The sequence below is a fragment of the Trichechus manatus genome, unplaced genomic scaffold (genome assembly GCF_000243295.1).
Source record: "Trichechus manatus latirostris isolate Lorelei unplaced genomic scaffold, TriManLat1.0 scaffold00011, whole genome shotgun sequence".
Taxonomy (NCBI): Eukaryota; Metazoa; Chordata; class Mammalia; order Sirenia; family Trichechidae; genus Trichechus; species Trichechus manatus.
In genome coordinates, this window is record NW_004443947.1 from 10,273,308 (window position 1) to 10,294,476 (window position 21,169).

General features: G+C 43.7%; 2 protein-coding genes across 5 annotated transcripts in view; one reads left to right on the forward strand and one right to left on the reverse strand.

Annotated features, from left to right (window-relative positions):
* DOCK2 (dedicator of cytokinesis 2) overlaps positions 1–21,169 on the reverse strand; it is a 548,036-nt gene that overhangs the window by 239,124 nt on the left and 287,743 nt on the right. The gene's annotated exons all lie outside the window — the stretch shown is intronic.
* The window catches only part of INSYN2B (inhibitory synaptic factor family member 2B), a 32,208-nt gene continuing 16,977 nt past the window's right edge, over positions 5,939–21,169 (forward strand). Inside the window, exons 1-2 of the mRNA XM_004371216.2 lie at positions 5,939–10,301; positions 11,702–11,776. Coding sequence (XP_004371273.1) covers positions 8,956–10,301; positions 11,702–11,776 — 1,421 coding nt within the window. The 5' untranslated portion in view covers positions 5,939–8,955. The remainder of the gene's footprint in view (positions 10,302–11,701; positions 11,777–21,169) is intronic.

Below are 21,169 nucleotides of genomic sequence, written 5' to 3' on the forward strand. Positions count from 1 at the left end.
ATGTCAAAACTTCTAGGAACAGGAAGTCTGCCTTCCCTACTAGGTCTGGTTCCAAACAAGGCACCAGAACCTGAACCAGAAGGAGACCATGGTCCCTCTGCCATTCTCACTGCTACACTGGGGACCAGAGGCCCAAGACTTGGCATCTAGCTCCACCTTCTGCCTTTAATTCAATGTGTCACCACAATAATTTAACAAAGGTTCCCAGAGCTCCTGCTCTGTGCCAGAAACTGTTCTAGGTGCTGGGATGCAAACCAGTGACCCTGTTCTTGAAGATTTCATAAGTAGAGAAGAACTGCTCAGAGCCTCAGTTTCCCCATCTGTAAAATGAGGGGGTTTGTCTCAGTGGTCTTCAAGGTGGGCTTGCTTGGAGCCTAGGATTCTAGGGTATGGCTCAGAGTGACTGAGAGGACACTGTATCCCCCACTTTTTCTAGGGCAGCTCTACTTTATTCTGTTTTAGATACTGGAATTGGGCTTAAGCTTGGATTTGGAAAGATGGTTCCAGTACTAAAAGAAATTTGAAATCCACTGAAGGAGCTGCTCCCCAAGGTCTGAAGTTTTGCAGTTCTCAGGTTGTATGATTCCTTGAAGACTCTAAGAATTCATTCACTTACTCATTCATTCAGTCAACAAATATTTATTGAGGTCCCTCAATAAGTGGGAACAGAGTAAGACAAATAAATAAACAAGCTAACAGAACAGGGCGCTGGCTGCACAGGGGAACATGGTGGGGGAGGTGGTGGAGAGGAGGTTAGGGAAGGCTTCCTGGGGGAGGAAGTAGATGCCAAGGACAGCCTTGGAGCTGAGGATCCTGGGTGAGAGACAGCCAGCCTTGGGAAGATTGGGGAAGGCACCATAAATACAAAAGGAACAGCAAGTGAAAAGTCTCAATGAGGAAACTGATCTGGCATGTCCAAGGCCAAGGAAATCAGACCAAAGGGAGCAAAGGCGAAAGTGGTTTGAAAAGAACTGTGGTCAGAAAGGCAGGCAAGGGCCAAATGATGCAGGGGCTTGCAGATTTTGAAAAGTGTTTGCTTTTAACTCAAATGCAGAGGGATAACTTCAGAAGGTTTCAAAGAGGGGTCTGACATGATCTGATCTAAGATTTATAAAGATCACTCTGGCTGCTGTGTGGAAGGTGGATGGTAAAGGGGGCAAGAGTGGAGACTACTCTAATGGTGGTACTGAAGACAGGTGATACAAATTATTAGAAAAGGTTAAATGTCACAGGTAGGAAAATGAGGAAAGGTTTTATGATCACTACCTACCTAACCTCTTTCTAGAAATGAGTTTTATCTTAATCTCATCATTTGATGCCTAATTCTGGCCCCAAGTACACCCGTGTTAAATAACCTCAGGAGGCAAAAAGAAACTAGTGCCCTTTGGCTTCTCAACGATTTGGGGGAAAGTGTAGCTCCAACCAAACCAAAAACAAAATTACCAACGCCCTGTTCCTTACTGAGAAAGCTTCTGGGTAATTCTCAAACTGAAAAGAAAAACAAAGGCTTGAACCATAAGCATTAACTCTTTGATTTCACATAGGTGTGTAGTAATGCTTGCCAAAAGATTTGACCAAGAATGTACTGAATACAAATGGAGGGGAATGGAGTCTGAAACCAAGAAACTTAGAAGTAAAGAACCGTAAGACCTAAGGGTGAGCAAACAATAGTCATTTTTGAAGTGCCTACCACAAAGTCAATACTGTGCCCAGTACTTTGTCGAATAGAAAAGGAACACAAGACACACCCCTACTCTTTAAGGAATGCACCCTACAGATGGGGAAACAAGACTAACACATAAAATAATTAGATGTCTAGCTGCCTAAGTGTAGGGAGGCAGATTTGGGGTCTCCGCTAGAGCTCTGAGGCTGGTGGCAGAAGCCTTGGGTTCCAGTCCATCTTTGTAACTTAGGACAAGTCATCTAACAATTCTGGGTCTGATTTTTCTTTTTTAACGCAAAGATAATGGTGCAAACCTTCCTGGTGGGGATTACATGTGATTTGAAAATGCTTTGTAAGTTATAAAGTGTGGTATAAATAGTAAGGGTTATTATTACCGACTCTAAGTACAAAATGAGATGGCAATGCATCAGCATATAGAGCCCTCTCTGCAAAACAAAACCTAATTAATTGCCTCCCGCTCAAACACCACCAATGGCTCCCCATTATCTAAAGGAAGAGTTAGCAAATTATGGCTCATGGGCCAAATCCAGTCCGTTGTCCGCCTTATAAATAAAGTTTTATCGGAACACAGTCACAGCTATTTGTTTGCATTTTTGCCTAAGATTCAAAGTTGAAAATATTTACTATCTGGCTCTTTACAGAAAAACTTTGCCAACCCCTGGCCTAAAAGATGAAGTCTAAATCCCAGTTAACATGTAAAGCACTCTGACATGTGAAGCATTGCTGGATAACTGAAATACACCGGACACTTTCCTTTCAGTCATCCCCAACTCTGTACAACATTTTGTACCACTTCCCAGGAATTGGTTCCATTTTTGGTGGCATTATGACATCCCTTCTTAATGCTACAATAGTGATCATGTCTTGTTTATTTTTGTAATCTTCACAAGGTTTATCACAGTGCCCAGATCATAACAAGTTCTCAATAAAGTTCAACCAAATTAAATCCAAGACATAAGTTGATTAAGCATAATACACCAACAGAGAGACACAGTTCATTAGTCCTGGAGACCTATTGATAATATATCACTGGAAGAGAAAGAAGTTGGAAGTAAATTAACTTATTCACACTTAATTAATTAGTTACACAAATATTTATTCCATGCCAACGATACAACTATTCCATGCCATAGAAGCTATGGTAAATTACACAATAGAGGATTATATTCATTCATTTGACAAGTATTCATTTACCACCTGCTCGGTATCAAACTAGGAGTAAGGGCTATGGCCACTTCCTGCTCTCAAGGAGCTTGTAATCTGCTTGGGGAGGCTGAAGGTCAGCAGATAATTGCAGTACAAGAGACAAGTGCAACACCAAAGCATAGACAAGGTATGGAAGTGATAGGGAATGAGTCCTGGGAATGTCATTCTTGTGCCTCCTATAAATTTACCTAAAGTGTACTCTCCCCGGGGAAACTAGAAGGGACCAAAACCTTCTCTCAAGTATTGATGGTCTTCAGTTGGATTATACCTGATGAACTAACACTGAGTGTGCTGGCCATCTTATACAGATTATTCATTAAATCTTCACAACAGCTGAATGAGGTTTTGTTGTTGGTAGTGTCATCAAGTCATTTTTGATGAGACTTTATCTGGGAAGGCTAAATCACTTGTCCCAGGTCAACAGTCAGTAAGTGGAAGATTCTAGTTCAGGTCAATCTTATACTAAAGCTTATATACTTAACCCCTCACTGTATTGCCTAAATACATGCCAGAGAAGAGAACTGGAAATCCATTCTATAGGAAGCCTAAAATATGTGACGTACAGAGATAGTATTACATGAGTCTGGGCCTACTGAATGGACACTGATTCCATGAGGACTATCTGGTGTGGACTAAAAGTGTGGTTGGAGCATAAAATAGTTGGTGCATGTTCAATAAGTCAATAATCGAGGGAGGGGAGATTAAAGGGTTTCAAAAATCAGCTATAACTCCCAGGCGCTGGGTGTGCAGCAGGCTGCTATGATCATCTCTGGGAAGTGTTCTGGACTCTGGCCAGGATATTAATTAAGCCCTGACCACCGAGGACCAAGGAACTCCCTATTAATTAATGGCCAGCTTGGAGCCTCTGAGACCTGAGAGCCTCCAAAGGATCATTCCTTTTAGCCATTTCTATTCCCCAGGACATGTCTGTGCAAAGGTCATGGTGGGCACTGGGGGCAGAAGAGTTGGAACATGAATATGTAATTTTTTAAAGCAAAATTTTCATATTTGCTAAGCTTCCTATGCCATCTCCAGGACACAAGAGTTTTCCACATTAGCCTGATTATTCAAGTTGCCATTCCACTGTTCATTCTTTACTTATACCAAAGGTGGTGTAAAACCAAAAAACATATTTAAAAAATCCAACTGTAAATGAATACCATGATGAGAAAATGAGATATACTTTCTCTCCCATTTTATTGGCAAAGATGAAAAAATCTTCATAATCTGACACATGTGGCAATGAAGCAGCTCTGGTGAAAAGGCCTTCTCCTGTAGTAGTGGCAGGGCTGCGTATTACTACAGGTGTCTGGAAGGAAAGGTGGTAATGTCATCAAAATGTAAAATGCATGGCTCCTTTGACCCACAGATTCCTCTCCTAGGAATTTATTCCAAGGAGATAATTAAACAAGTGCTCTAAGGTTCATATATTTTTAAAATGTTATTTACTACATTATTGATAATAGCAAATATTTAGAAACAACCTAATATCCGTAAAAGGGTACTATTTAAATAGATCATGGAATAACTAGACAACAGAGTCCTACTAGCCTACTTAAAAAGATGATGTGAATCTAAAAGCAATTAACATAGAACTTTCTCCACGTTGTCCAGTGGGAAAAAAAAAATGCTCTCTGGAGACCTGTCTGTGCACGCATGTGCAAGCTTTGCACAGTGCATGATCTTCACCAAATTGTTGGTGCATAGTGATCCTTTTGAGTGGTGAGATTTCAAGTGATTTTTTTCCTTCTTCTTCTTTTTTTTTTGTTTGTCTGTATTATTTGAATTATTACAATGAATACAAAATATCTTTATAAATAGAAAAACAACCTTTTTAAAGATCAAAAGAAAACATCAAAAGGGTACATAAATTTCCTAGAGAAAGAGCAGGGCTAAGATCGGCATAATGGTAGACTTTCAGAAGGAAAATGTGGAGGGACTTTGAAAACTGATAGCCTTGCAGAAAAAGATCAGTCCTTTCCCAGTCCTGGACAAGGCAGGAAGTTCCAGTGGTTAGGAACCTGTACTCCAGGGTCAGACCTTGAGTTCAAATGCTGGCTCTATCATTTACCAGGTGAGCAAGTTAAGGCAAAATTGCTTAACCTTCTATGCCTCAGTTTTCTTACTTATAAAATGGAGGACTGGTAGGACCTGCCCCTAAGGTGGTCATGAAAATTAAGTAGTTCATCAAAACACCTAGAACAATGACTGGCACATAATCAATGTTCACTAAACACCAGCTCTTATGAAAAGCAGCTTCTGACAATTGTAGCCTATGTGAGTTAACTTCCCAGAATGAAGTGCTAGTGAGCAGTTAAGAAGGAGGAAAAGGTGGAAGATGATTAGGCAAATGGATCCACAAAAATAGAATATATAGGCTCAGCAGTACAAGGGTTAAGGATATGAGGTGTGTGGTTTCAGACATGTGACTTAACCTCACAAGTCTCAATTGCTCACTCTGCAAAATGGGATCATATGCAGAGGGCCATTTTGCAGATTAAATTCCAAGCACTAGCACAGTGCTTGGTAATAGTAAGTTCTCAATGTACATCCGTTATTATTAATAAACATAATTATTCTTGACTATGAGATTGGGTAGTGAGTTCTCTGTCCCTACAGGTATCTAGGCAGGCTTTATGGCTACTTGAGAAGGATGATGCAGAGAAGACTTGGTCACGGAATGAAGGCTGAACTACTGGGTTCTTTCATACCTAAAAACCCTATGCTAAGTCATTAAAACACAAAACTGATTTTTAAAAAGGGTGTTGTTTGGGATTGTTGTACAGAGTAACTGGGGAACCCAGCATCAGCAGGCTTATCGCCACAATGATGCAGCCCTCAGAGGCCTGCCCTGCTTGTCAGACAGGTGAGGCAACTGAGAGGTGGTTCCCCAAACTCTGCTCATTCTCTGTCCCAAGAGTGGATCCACTTGTTCTGGAAAAGCTGAAGATGATGGTTTTTCCACGATTTGGGTTTACAGAGCCGCATGGGCATCTGCTGAAAGTTGTGGCTCCTTTTCCTAGAAATATGTACATCTACACACTCCCTGGCTTTCACAACCAGGAAACCTGGCTGCAAGTGACATCAACAGTAATAACAGCAGTAATAGCAAATACACACTGATTTCTTACTGCGTGCTGGACTTCTGTCAGACCCATGAATCCATGAGTGACTAGGCTATGAGTAACATCCCCATTTCACAGATGAAAATAATGAGGCTCAGAGAGGATAAGAATTAACCAAAGTCCTTCAGCCACTAAAGGGCAAGGGCTTGAACCCAGGTCTAAGTTACTTTCAGAGTGTGAGGAGTAGTTTCAGACCTGATGACAAATTGACAACTCTTTAGCATTTTAGATAAATTCTATTGTCTTCCAGGACCTGTCACACACTCCCCAAGCCCCACTGGGTCAAGTAAGACCTTTTAAGGTAGCTAGAAACAGGGAGGCAAAAGTCATCATGGGCTTTATCCAGGAATTCCTGGGGAAAGTAGAAGACTGAGAGATAAGGCTTAGGCTGCACCCACAAAGCACGTACCCTAAAAGGCAGACAAGGGGAATGTTAATAGTCCCTGTCTGGGGAACAAAGCACCATTGCTTAGAGAAGCAGAGGTTTTGATCTGTAGGATAAGGCTGGGTGCCACAGACAGACAATTCTCCCAGAGATATCCCAACACTTGTAGCTGTCTATGACTTTCATTTTCTTTTAAAATCTTTGTTCATCCAGGCAGGTTTGGGCGTCAGCTCAGCGCCATGGGACCTCTCTGACTCAAAGCAACAGGTTCACCTCTCTGTGGCAAGGACAGGAGACAGCCCCCCACATCTCTCCAGACTTGCAGGGGACTTCAAACCCCTGTTCTCAAATCACTCATCTCACCTGGCCTGCACAGCAGGCAGATCCCAAGGGGACAAAGTCATAACCTCAAGGTTCAGAACACCTATTTAGGAATCATATATCCTTTGGTTCAAATTCCATCTCCTCCACTCAATAGTTAACCCTCTCCTAGCCTCAGTTTCATTATCAGTCCAATGAGGATAATGCTGTAAGGATTAAACGAGATCATGCAAAATTGGAAAGGCAGTGGAGTGTAGGAGTTAAGACTACAAGCTATGGTGTCAGACTGTTTACGTTGGGATCCCAGCTCTGTCCCTAGCTGTGAGGCCCTGGGCAAGTTACTTAACCTTTCTGGGGTTCTCATTCTTCAACTGTAAAATGGGGGTAATGATAGTATCCACCTCATAGGGTAGTTTGTGAAGAATGAATGAGTATGTCTTGGAAAGCACTTAGAACAACACCTGGTACATTAGTGAGGACTCAGTAGATGCGAGTTGCTATGATTAATGCATGTAAAGACCACAGCATAGTAAAAACAAGTGTTCAGTAAATGATAACTGTGATTATAAGGTGCACTTTCTGTAGAGAATTTCATGTACAATTATCTCCTAAGAAAGCAATTAAAAAATGAAGATGTTAGGGGAAAATCTTGTTCTCAAGTAATCGTTAGAGTCCTAGGAGAGAGCAGTGGCCTCAGCGGGATGCCCCAGGACCCCCAACAGCCAGGCTCTTGTTGGCTTCCAAACGACCTGCCCTTCATCCCGCCATCCACTCATTCACCAAGTGCTCATTGAGCAGCCACAGTGAGCCTGCAGGAGGGCTGGGGATCCACAGCACGGAACAACAGGGCTCTAGCCTCTGCCCTCCTAGTGCTTACAGGGTAGTGGGAGAGACACACTAAATAAATATGTACACAGGTGATTATTACAGCTGCCATTCGTGCTATGAAGGAGGTAATGTGAATGTATAACAGGGTCTTGACGTAGTCTAGGACTGGGAGTGTGTATGAGGGTGGAGTGATTGGAAAGGCTCCCTGAGGAAAGGACATTTAAGCTGGGGCTTCTTGAATGAATAGGAGTTGGCTGAGTGATGCCTGGGAGTGGAGGGAGAAAAAGGTCCAGGCAGACAGGTATTTTGTTTAAGGCTCTGCAGCCAGAAGATACCTGGCTCACTAGGGGAACAGAACGAAGGGCAGTATGGTTGGCTTATTCCTAACCTTCCACTCAAAAGTGCTCAGAGTTATGAGGCTGAAATGTGGAGAGAAACCAAGGTCCACAGGAACTTCATTCTCAGCAGCGACTGTCATCTCTTCTGTTTCAGATGTTTGTTGCCTGTTTGCAAAGACTGCTTGCTGGCTCAGGCCCAACCCCCAAGGCCAGCCGAACGGAGACCTCAGGTCAAAATTCAGAGACTGCAGACATGTCTCACTCTGCCTCCCTGTGAACTGCAGCCAAGACACCACGACGGGGACTCTGTCCTATGAATCCCTTCTGATGCCTCGATCCCATCCTGGTCACACTCCACTGGGTTATGTGAAGTGATTGAGGAAGATAAGTTTCCCTCACTGAAGAAAAGGAAGTAGCATGAAAGAAAACAATGGCCCCAAAGGAGGGATTTGTGTTTGACATAAATGGAGATGTTCCCTTAGGAGCATCATATATCATCAGAGAAGTAAACCTCCAGGTCATTTATTTCTCCGCCTATTTACACGCTATGCAAAGAAGATGTCTTTAAGTTTCTTGCAGTTTTACCCTGGAAATTGATGTTTGGGGAAAGGAAGTCTTACATTCAGATATAGCAGGTTTCTTTTGGAATCCATACCCTGGGAGTCTGGCACTATCCCCTAAATGGTACTTTTGTTGTTTTTTTGTTCAAGACAGCAAGTTTCCTCCAGGATCAGACCTGCCGGCTTGCCTCCCTTGATAAACAGCCCACCAGCTCTCTTGGTAGATGAGATGTTTAATCATTAGCCTAACTCATTTTTTATCTAAGTAGCAATTATCACTGCAATGATATAATATTTTAACTGCAGAGAAAGCATTAGGGATCACTCCTAAGTAGAATCCAAGGGCTGGGAATGGCCAACAAAGCTTCCCGCACTAAGAGGAGAGGACCACCCCATCCCAACTGGCATTTCTCCATGTCTGAAATGCCATCGTTAGATGCTGCTCCAAAGACCTAAGGAAATGTGCCCAGGAGAAGCGCATGGTCCCAACCCTTTCAACTGAGGCTCAATGGCCCAGCAAACTATGAAAGTGCGGCCTGTTCTCCTAAAGCGAAACAGTCTGGAGTCGGTGGAGCTTGTGAAACAACCTCACCACCGCAGGAGCAAATCCCAGCAGGTGCGGTTCAAGGAAGATGGGACCAGTAAGAATCCAAGTGGCCTAGCCGAGGTTGATGTCCAAACTTCCGAAGACTCGGCTGTGATGGGGAAGACTCAAGCATCCAGGCACCATCAACTCCCCACCTACTCACTCTCCTTACCCAGATCTGAAAAGGCAGGGGGCTTTCGGAACATCGCAATCCAAACCTCCCCCAGTCTCAGGAAGCATTTCCCAGTTTTCAAAAGGAAGAAACTCACAGCCAGCAAGTCCCTGGTGGAAATGCCAACAGCAACCCAAAGTGCCATCCAGGTCAACGGCAACCTCTCCAAACAAGACATTGTGTCTTCTGACCTCGCCTACTTAAGGCTGGCTCAGCATCTTGAGGATGGGCCTCGAAGGGTCAAGTTGTCCCACTCATTTCTCCCGAGGGTGTCCAAGGTGCAAAGCAATGGGCCTGTTAGCATCTGCTTGGAAGCAGGGACATGGGGGGCCTCAGAGAAAGCAACAGCTGCCATTCAGGTCCCGGATGATATTTATCACAGTCCTTCCTGGGAAGCTAGAGGGGTCACTTTCAGCCCAGACAAGTTGGCTGAGATCAGTAACTCCATACAACCTGTGGTCAAAATGTGTCCAGGTGATGGGAGAAGTGGGCTGACAGCAGATTCACAAAAACCCCTCTCCTGCTTAAATGCCACCAGCGGCGCCAACCACACACCAGGCACAGACAAATTGCAACCCAAATTGCTCTTGTCCAAAGACAACCCCGATGATAAAGACCTTGGTCCACTATCATCTCTGTCCAAGGAAAGGTGTGTCCCCTCCCCTCCACGGACTCACAGCTCCCCCTCGCCAGGCACCCACAGCCAGCCAGCCCACCCAGGAAGAACTTCAGACTGTCTTTCATTGGGTAACAATCACCAGGACCTGGTATCACCAACAGCTAACAGTGGGTCAAGATCTGCAGCCCCGTGTCAGGAGGAGATGGTGAAGCATTCCATGCAGTCAGACACCCTGGACTTTCCAAACTGTTTAGGAAGTGATCCCACCCCATCCTCTCTTCCAAGGAATGAAACAAAACTTCCAACCAACAAAGAGATGAGTGGAATGAATCAAATTCACCTGGCCCGGGGTGAACTCTTCGACCTCCAAGGCAGGCTGCAATCTGTGGAGGAATCCCTGCACTCGAACCAAGAGAAAATCAAAGTCCTGTTGAACGTAATTCAAGACTTGGAAAAAGCTAGAGCTCTCACAGAAGGGTAAGGTGAATTTTTTTTTTTTTAAATATTGAAAACTACTAGGTTAAGTTACTTGTCAGGAAAGGGGCAGAGAGAGCATTGATTTCCATCAATAAAATGTTTCCAAAATGTTTGAGGTTCTGTTGGCCCCCCAAATCATAGCCAAATGGCCTCCCTTTTCTTTGATTGGGTTTTAGTTAATTCTAGGCTTCCGTGGATTGGTGTGGATTTCCATTGCCATTTGCTTTTATTTCCAGGTGTTTCCACTGGGGAAAGAAGGCAATTAAGCAGCAGTATCAAAAAATCATCTCTATGAAAATGAGGGCCCAGTTAATAAAAGACGGGGGAAAAGCTAACAGGCAGAGAACCACCCCATCCTCTCAGCGAGTGACTACATTTGCACTGCATTTCAGTTGTTTGTAACAAAGGATTTGACGTGTCACTAAACTTACTGTTGACCTTCCCCTCCACTGACCGCTGTGATGACTTGGGCTAGTCCATCACTGACCAATTAGGAGCTGAAATGAGATCAGAATTTTGCAAAGAAAAAGAGTCACCAAATGCTTTCGGGGGTGACTCAGCACCAGTATAAGAGGGGAAGGCAGTTATTGGTTTGGATATGGAATGCTCATCCCTCCAAAAAGTGCTCTGGAACAACAAAGAACTAGGAATGGCTAAAGCTAATCAAAAAAGGGTGGGAGAGGGCAGAAGTAATAAACCGGCATTTGCTGCTATGAATCAGAATCAACATTGCCTTATAGAGAGAAGCAGGGTGACACAGAGAGGAATACACTGAACCAGCGCGTCAGGGATTTTAATATCCCCCTTCTGCTCACTTGCAAAATCCCTCAGTTTCCTCATCTACCACGTGGGGGATAAGACTAACTGACCCATCTCACAGGGCTGTTGTCAGCTTGGGAAAAAAAGCCTCAGATTTGAAAGTGTATAAAACATTTATAAAGCCCTCAGAAACACGAGGCACTATTGTCCTGGCTCCCCTGTTTCCTTATTTGTAATGGTTATGCAACTTCAGACCAGCACTACCACGAGAGGCAATGCTGGGCCGTAAGGACTAACAAGCAGGGCTTCAAACTGGTTCATTCTGGTTCGAATCCCTGCTAACAATTTGCATTTCTATCCCCAGAATTACTGAATCAGAATCTACAGCTTAACAAGATCCCCAGATGATTCTTATGTATAATAAATTTTGAGAACCACTGCCCTACTAGTGGTTCTCAGAATTGGTCCCTAACCAGCAGCATTAGCACTGCCTGGGAACTTGTCAGAAATGCAAATTCTCAGCAGGGGTTTGAAACAGAACAAACCAGATTGAAGCTCTGCCAAAGAGTGAGTAGGCAGAATGTATGCATTCCACGTGCCTCTTGCCCATACGTTTATCCAGCAAATGCTCTGTCTTGCAGGCGCAACTTTTATCGAACTGGCCAAGATCTCAACAATTGCAGTACCTGCCAGAACACGGCGTGCATCATATACAGGTACCTGGTCACACCTGAGGCCTGCTCTGTAGAGCATGGAAGTTGCAGGGTCCACAGAACACCCTCATGAACTCTCTTAGACTCAGAAAATCAAGGGAGAAGCAAAGACACAAGGTCTTTGATATCTGAGTCTTAAAAAATCAAGCTGTTTTACTATGAAATGTAACATTGGGTTCCAAGGCAGGGATTACTTTGTTTCATTACAACAAATGAACAAATCCTTTTATGTAACTATCCCTACACTTATTCAATACCAAGAGCAAGTGATGTGCTAAACTCTGCACATGCATTTGCATCTCATCTCTCAATTCTACATTGTGAGGGAGGAGTTATGATACTCTAAGAAGTTAAGCCATTTGGCCTGGTCACATGGAGCATTTTCTGAGAGCAGAAGGGCCCAGAGTCAGGACTCAAATCTGGATCTGTCTGACCCCAAACCCTGTGATCTTGATTATTCCACCACACTGCCTCCTCCTCAACAGTAGCTATCACATGCCAAGCACTTACTATGTGTCAAGAAATGTGTGAAGAACTTTGTGTTCATTTCTAAACACAACATTTCCTTCCAGCATGGGGGAAGGTTGCTGTAATAAAATGGATTGTGACAGGTGATAAAGGGAAGACATCGTTAGTGGTAAGACCACTATACTTGGAGTCAAAAGTCCTGTATTTTAATCCCAAAGTGTGATATCTGCTAATTATCAGAGCTCGAGCAACCACTATAACTTATGTACAGCTCAGTTTCCCTATCTGTAGGGTGGGAACAATTGTCCCTATAACAGCTGTCATAGGGAACAAATGAGATAATCTATGTGAAAGCCTTTTGTAACTCTGTACAAATCCAAGAGCTTATTACTATTATTACTAGAAAGATCTATGCTCTCTTAGCAGGAAACCCATTTTCGATGGCACATGGAAATTGAAAGCATCATTTCCGCTGATGGTGTCTAATTTTGTTTGACCAAAGTGTGCAGTTCTGCTTTCACCATTTCTCTCTCAGATGAGAACAGCTCAGGGTCTGAGCAAGCTGGGGTCCAATTGGGTTGTCTGTGTCTTCTTTTTAAAATTGCTCATTCTCTTTGGCTGATTCTGGAGATTTCATCTTAACAAGGGGTAGTGGGCCTGGAGATCAGGAGGCACAGTTATGCAGGGCTTTGGGCATCTTCTCACTTGAACCTATCAGCTCCTTACACCTAGTAGCCACAAGACCAGCTGTTTTCATCAAATAACAGAAGCTTCAGGACTGCTTACGGAAAACGTCTAATATCCCCTCAAAAAAGGGAACCCTGAAAAAGTATTGTGTTATAAGTAGACAGTCTCATCAACTGGTACCTTTTTTTGCTTTTTTTTTTTAAATATATCTCCTATCTTAATTTTTCTAATCACTTTGTTGTTAGGTACTGTCGAGTTGACTTCCGACTCATAGCGACCCCATGTGACAGAGTAAAACTGCCTCATAGTTTTTTTTTGGCACAGTGGTTAAGAGCTCGGCTGCTAGTCAAATGGTCAGCAGTTTGAATCCACCAGCCACTTCTTGGAAAACCTATGGGAAAGTTCTACTCTATAGGGTAGCTATGAATCAGAATCAACTCCATGACAGCAACGGGTTTGGTTTCTGGTTTTGGAATCTTTATGGAAGCAGATCGCCAGGTCTTTCTCCCATGGAGCCGCTGGGTGGGTTCAAACCACCAACCTTCCAGTTAGCAGCCGAGCGCTTAACCACTATACCACTAGGCTTCCTTTTCTAGTCAGTAGCAGGACAAAAATTATTAAATGTTAGAACAGTTAGAGAGGACAAACAACTATTCATCATAAACAAGAAGAACTATTTTTCGTGAACCAGAACTTAATTTTTTGGACACTCTCTCCTTTCTTCAGCAGCCACATGATGTATTTTCTTCTACCTTAAAATATTTGGCTTATGTAAGTAGAAATCACAAGTGGTCACTTCCTAATCTACTATGAGCCTCACAGTTTGGCCTTGGGTGGGTTACTGTTATCTGAGAAATGAGGGCCTTTAGTTACATGGTCCCTGTGTTGTCCATGTGTGGCACAAACTTCGTTAAGCACTTGGCTACTAAATGAAAGGTTGGCAGGTCAAGTCTACCCAGAAGTGCCTCAGAAGAAAGGCCTGGCAATCTATTTTAGAAAGATCATAGCCATTGGAAACCCTGTGGAGCACAGTTCTACTCTGAAACGGATGGGGTCGCCATGAGTCGAAATTGACTTGATGGTAACTGGTTTGGTTTTTTTGGTTTGTGATCCCTTTAAGTTTTGACATTCTGATATTCTAAGCTGAATTAAAAATTAAACCTGGCAATATTTGGCAAACTATAACCTTCCAACAAGTCCAAGAATTTTTGCATTTTTCTAATACCTACTTCGAACACCCTTTGCAAACACTCTAAATTAAGTTACAGCCCTGGATGAGTGAGCAAAGCTTCAAGCACACATCCCTTTCCAGTTTTCCAAAAGGCACAGCGACTGTATGCATACAGCCCTTATTACCATTCAAAGCCAGACTGTTCTCCCAGACACTATCTATATCCTTGTCTCTAAGCCATTGCAAAGGAATGGGCAATTAATTTGATGAAAGCAAAGAGATCAGAACAATATCCTCATCATAGTAACAGTAAGAAGATGAGAGTTGTCTTTTCTTTCTTTTTTAACATTTCAAATGACTTCAAACCCTGTGTTGTGTCCTGGAAAGTCAGCTCTTACAAACTAATGAATAAGTGATGTAAAATACTCATCCCCAGGCCTTGTTAAGTAGCGGGATCTCTCTGGGATGATGGATGGACCCAGTGCACGTCACTGTACATAACGCACATGGGCACACGATGGATTGCCTACCGGGTCTTCTTCCCTGGAGATTCTGCTGCTAAGTTAGCAACACATAAGGTTTCCTAAGTGATATTTCCCACAGGCCCCATCAGCCAAAGGCTATGGCTATGCTGCCTGCTCGCATCAAGACCTGTGAGCTCATCTGGCTCCATCCAACTCATTCTCTCTGCCCAGAGAGGAGCGGTCTGTCCCCCAAGCCTCCTTGGCTTTCCTCTTACCGTGGATGACTTTGGTAGATCCTACCTCATCAAGGAGCACAACACCAACACCGATGCCTACAGACTCCCACTTGGCTTTCTGGGGGGCTTCTGGAGAATTCTATACACCAGGAAGAATGGACTCCTGTGAGTTTTGACTACTGTGGGCTCTATGCCTCAGGCTGGCCCAGGCTATTTCATCCCCAATCACTCTCCTCACCTCTCTTTAGCACCAATCCCAAAGGGTTGGGTGAATGTTATCAGCTCTACTCAAAATTAAACAGCATTGAATTCCTCACTGAGAAAGTTGTTCCTTTTTCAATTTATTTTCAATCCTTCTGACTACCTAGAGGCAAAATCTGAGTTTGCTGCTAGGATGTCTTCAAAACCTTTCTAATTCTTGCTTATCACACGTCTTTGCCAAGAAGGAGGAGGTCTCAGGCTCATAGCCTTGGGCAAGCAATAGTACCTAGCTAGACTGTAATAACTTTTTACTTTTTATTGAAGCTTTAAAAAACAAATCCCCTTAGATATTTATTGTAAGTGATGCAGATCTCCATTTACAAAATGATATTGCCTGATTTAGATAAATGCTTTTAAGCTTAAAAACTGAATTGATTTAGAGAAATAAATGAAGTAAATAATTGTGCAGATGGTGTAGGGAATATCACAAACACCCTGAAATGATGAAGGAATGATGGAAGTCTGGGAATCAATGCCCTAGGCACCGGCTCCCTTTCCCACTCTTCAAGGGCATAAGGTCTCTCTAATCCACATACATCCCTCCTCCCCTCTCTCCGTCTCTGCTCCTCCAGCCACATCTCCCTGCACTTCATCCTCAGGTTCGTTCTCAGAATAACTGGCAGAGCGTCTTTGGAGGACTTTGACTACACTGATCGTGCATTTATTTTCTGGATGTAGCTCCCAGGAAAATTCCTCTTGGTTTAAGTTGTAAAATGCCTCAAATGTTTCAAGGCAAAAGAATAGGAAGTCTTTCCCAGACAAATTTTTCATCTACCAGCCAAGCATGCTGCTTCAGAAATGGAAATACAGAGCAAGCTGCAAACTTTCCATTTTCATTGGGTGAAGGGAGAGGTTGGCCATGTAAGACTTGAAAGATGCTAAAGAGGAGGGAGAAAGGAAGGGCTACTCTTTGTCCAGGTGCTATCTGGACAGGCTACCTCCTCTTCTCATCCCTAGCCCTTCCTATGGCTTCGGGTGCATCCATGACTTTTAGTTTATTTCTGTGGCACTTCCTTTCCCCTATCCCCCTACCTCTTTCCTGAGTTCCACATATATATTTTCAACTAGTTGCCCTCAAGTCAACTCTAACCCATGGTGACCCCATGTATGTCAGAGTAGAGCTGTTTTCTATAGGGTTTTCAATGGCTCATTTTACAGAAGCAGGTCATCAGGCCTTTCTTCTAGGCACCTCTAAAGAAATCCATTGCCGTCGAGTCAATTCTGACTCATAGTGATCCTACAGGACAGAGAAGAACTGCCCCATAGGGTTTCCAAGGAGAGGCTGGTGGATTTGAACTGCCCACCTTTTGGTTAGCAGCCGAGCTCTTAACCACTGCGCCGTCAGGGCTCCAAAGGTGGACTCAAACCTCCAACCTTTCAGTTAGCAGCCAAGCACACTGACCCTCTGCACCACCCAGGGACTCCCATTTTCAACTAACTACTAGACATTTCTGCCTTGATATACCAAAGGGGACCTCAAACTTATCATTATCCCAAACCACACGCCTCATTTCTCCCCACAAAATTTATTCTCTACCCATATTTCTTAGTTTGTTTAATACGCCATTAACTCTGAGGCAACCCCATAAAGAAAGTGTAGTCCTCACTGCCTTCACCACTCTCCTTCACAACACACATCAAATTGGGTACCAATCCTACCTCCTAAATACAGCCCCTTCACTCCATCCCCTCTGCCTCTAGTTCAGTAAAGACCCTCATCATTTGTCATCTGAACTGTAGCTGGTCTTTTTGCCACAGGTCCTGCCTGCCCCATCCCAAGAGATCCTCCACACAGATTATTAAATTACCTGCAAAATAGAATCTGACCACGTCACTGTCCGGCCGCACAATCTTTTCCTACTCCCTGTTGTTTCCCTTAGCTAATTGTTCAAGGCCCTTTGAACATCATGGTAAGCCTTCTTACCTACTGTGTCTCCTGTTCCTCTCCAGCCATAGAGAACCACAAGGCATACTTCAAATACCAGGTGTCTACCATGCCTCTGTGCCTTTGCATAAGGTCCCTTGCTTCCTGGAATGCCTTTCCCTCCTGGCTTTGTCTAGTCTTCTGCCTTAAAATCAGTTCCTCTGGACAACCTTACACTCCTTCCCAAGAAGGACCCCCACAGCATGCTCATTCCTCTGCTCTACCATTTATCCTCTTGCCTGTGATACAGTGTTGATGAACTTCTTTCCTCCAGCAAGTGGCTAGAGTCTCTAAAATCATGGACCAGTATTTAAAGCATAGTTGGTGCTCAATAGATTCTTCTCAAATAAAGGGATGACTATATTGACTCAGGAGCCCTGGTGGTGCAGTAGTTAAGAGCTCAGGCTGCTAATCAAAAGGTCGTCAGCTTGAATCCACTAGCCACTCCTTGGAAACTCCATGGGGCAGTTCTTTTCTGTCCTATAGGGTAGCTGTGAGTCTGAATTGACTTGATGGCAATGACTGGAAGGAGCCCTGGTAGCACAATGGTTAACCGCTCGGCTGCTAATCGAAAGGTCAGGAGTTTGAACCCACCAGTAGCTCCGGAGGAGAAAAGCCCTGGCAATCTGCTCCCATAAGGGGCAATTATACTCTGTCATATAGGGTTGCTATTAGTCGAAATCAACTCAATGGCACACAACAAAACAACAATATTGGCTGGGGGAAGACTGGAAAGCAGCGGAGGTCCTGTGACAGCTATTTAGACCACCCAAAAGTAAAATAGTTGTTATCATGTGTGTGCCTTGGGAGGGGAAATGGAAAATCTTAATTGATCAAATATTCTTATTAGGGAAGGAAGGCTGAATGTGGTACGTGGATTGTCAATTTTCAAATACTTGGAACACAACATACTTTCAATGAAACTGAACCTAATCAAATCTCCCTTTGATGACTCAGAGGGCCTGTCGCAATTTCACAGGACATTGAGATCCACGTTCCTCAAGGCCATCCATCACTATTGCCCAGTACTTCTGCACCAGCTGTGGTAGGAAAGGCAAAGTTTGACTCACTGAGAACCACAAACTCCCTCCAGGCTAGGATATCTCCATTCTACGGTAGCTGAACTGCCCCAATTATCTCTTTGAGAGGGGAAATTAGGCATTCAGTTTTCAGGTTCTCTTGGTAAAATGCCAATACCCACGTGGTAGGCAGAACAGTGGCTCCCCAAAATGTCCACATCCTAATCCCCAAACTCGGTGAATATGTTATGTGGCAACAGGTACTTTGCAGATGAAATTAAGTTAAGGATTGTCTTAGTTTCCCAGGACTGCTATAACAGAAATACCACAAAGTGGGCAGCTTCAAAGAACAGAAATTTATTTTCTCACAGTTCAGAGGGCTAGAAGTCCAAATTCAGGGCACTAGTTCTAGGGGAAGCCTCTCTCCCTCTATCAGTTCTAGGGTGGGGAGTTCCTTGTCTCTTTCAGCTTCTGTAGTCCTGTCATTCTTCATTTCCGTAGTGATCTTCATGTTGCATCTATATTCCCCCATTTGTGCTTCCTTCTGCCTAATCTGCTCTTTTCATATTTGAGAAGTGATTAGGTTTAGGACACACCCTACACTGATACAACCTCATTAACATAACAAAGAAAACCACGCCAAACACTGTCACATCTACAGGTATAGGGGTTAGGATTCCAATACATATTTTGGGGGGACACAATTTAATCCATAACAAGGATCTTGAGATTGGAAGAGTATCTTGGATTTTCTGGGTGGGCCCAATGTAATCATTAGGGTCCTTATAAGGAAAGAGGGAGGCAGAAAAGTCAGAGGAGATGTGAGATCAGAGTAATGTGGCCATGAGCCAAGGACTGCAGGTAGCTGCTAAAAACTGGAAAAGGGAAGGAATGGATTGTCCCCTAGAGCCTCCTTCAGAAGGAAGGCAGCTCTGCTGGCATCCTGAATTACAATTCTGGAGGACTCTGATCTCCAGAACTATAAGACAGCAAACTTGTGTCCTTTTAAGCCGCTAAGTTTGTGGCAATTTGTTACAGCATCAATAGAACACGAATACACCTTGATTAAGCCCCTATAATTCATAAACTACTCACATCTAATTGGAGGTCAGTTTTTTTTGTTGTTTTTTTTTTTACTTTATTTGATGATTTTTATAGCTATGAAAGCTAGCTGAGGGTAGTGCTGTGTTGGGATGAAAGAGGAGAAAGAAATAAGTGAGCTACCATTTACTGAGTGTCCATTATTTACTCATCACTATAAGCACATTTTGCTTTCACGTTTCATCCTCACAACTCTATGAGAGAAGAAAAGTAACCCCATTTACAGATGAGGCAACTGAGGCTCATAGAGGGTCAGGCACTTGCACAAAATTCTGGAACAAATAAGTGGCTATGGCAAGATCAGAAGTCAGTTCTATCTGCCTGCAGCCAGATTCCACAGCGTGCTTCAAAATGGCCTTCAAAGGCCATTGATGGGTGTTGGGGTTCAGTGGAATGTGATGTTGCCAAGTTCTCCTCAGCCAAGGGCAGCCTGAGGAACTGCATTTGAAGATGCAGGCCCCAAACAGCATTGTCCAAGTGTGATCATGGATCATCTGCATCAAAATACCCTGGGTATCTGTTAATACCAGTTGCTGGGTTGATTTTTCATAAGTAAATTGCCAGGCATTTCTTCTGAGGCATTTTTGGGTGGACTCAAATGTCCAACCTCTTAGTTAGCAGCTGAGCACATTAACCAACTGCACCACCCAGGGACTCCTGAGATACACTGAATTAGGTAAAATCAGGGCCTTGTAATGATGAGATACAGCAGCTGATTTACTAGAAACTTCTGTGACAACCAGTCTTCATGCCCATTAATAGAAAATTCTTGCTTATCAAATTGCACAGACACTAGATTTTGTTTCAAAGGCATCATTGGAAAGATGATTAACTTTCTGCTTGGCTCTGATTATACAGATGGTCATATACAGACCTAAGTAGAAGGAGCAGTTGAGAATGGAGGCAAAGGGGGAGGGAAGGAGGAGAGAGGGGGCTTGCTAATACAGCAGGCCTATATTTTGATGCCTCCTGTTTCCAATAAGAAGACAAAATGAGTGTCTCTCAGATAGAAAGGGCCACATAAACCAGAGAGTGCATCATCCTGAGACCAGAAGAACTAGATGGTGCCCAGCTACCACCAATGACTGTCCTGACAGGGAACACAACAGAGAGTCCCTGATGGAGCAGGAAAAATGTGAGGTGCAGAACTCAAATTCTAGTAAGAACACCAGATTTAACGGTCTGATTGAGACTGGAGGAACCCCAGAAAGCACGGACCCCAGACTCTCTGTCAACCCAGAACTAAAACCATTCCCGAGGCCAACTCTTCAGACAAAGATTAGCCTGGACTATGGGACAAAAAACGATACTCGTGAAGAGTGTGCTTCTGATTAGTTCAAGTAGATACATGAGACTAAATGGGCAGCTCCTGTCCGGAAGTGAGATGACAAAGTAGAGAGGGTTAGGAGCTGGTTGAATGGACACGGGAAATCGGAGGTGGAAAGGAGGAGTGTGCTGTCACAGTATAAGCAGAGCAATTAGGGTCACATAACAATGTATGCATAAATTTTTGTATGGGAGACTAACTTGAACTGTAAACTTTCACTTAAAGTACAATTATGAAAGAAAAAAAAATGAATATCTCTCAGTGCACTGTGAGGCCCAGGCCTGCATTATGCATGACTTGGAGGATTCATTTTGGCCTCTCGCTCCTCCCATATCTCCTAGTTCCTCGGCCTCATGTGAGATGAGGGACTGCATGGCAATCCCTGCCGACATTTCTCCTCCAATTAAAATTAGGACCAATTAAAGCCAAATTCTGCTTCTGGTCAAGAGCCCAAAAGCTAGGAACTGCCCGCTGGTGAGTCCTGGAGGATTAATTAAAAACATCTGACAGGGGTGGCTGTCCCCACTCCCCACTTCAAGAGAGGAATGTAGTCGCCCCAGGCTTCTGAGCCAAATAGTAGGCGTCAAGCCGGGTAACGGAATCCTCCCCCACAGTCCCTTCTTTTCCCCAAACTCCACAAACCATGAGTTGCTTTTTCACCATTACTGAGTCCTCCACTGTTGAGATTCCTTCAGAACCCCCACAGAGAAGAAGTCAGACATATTCAAAAGGAGATTG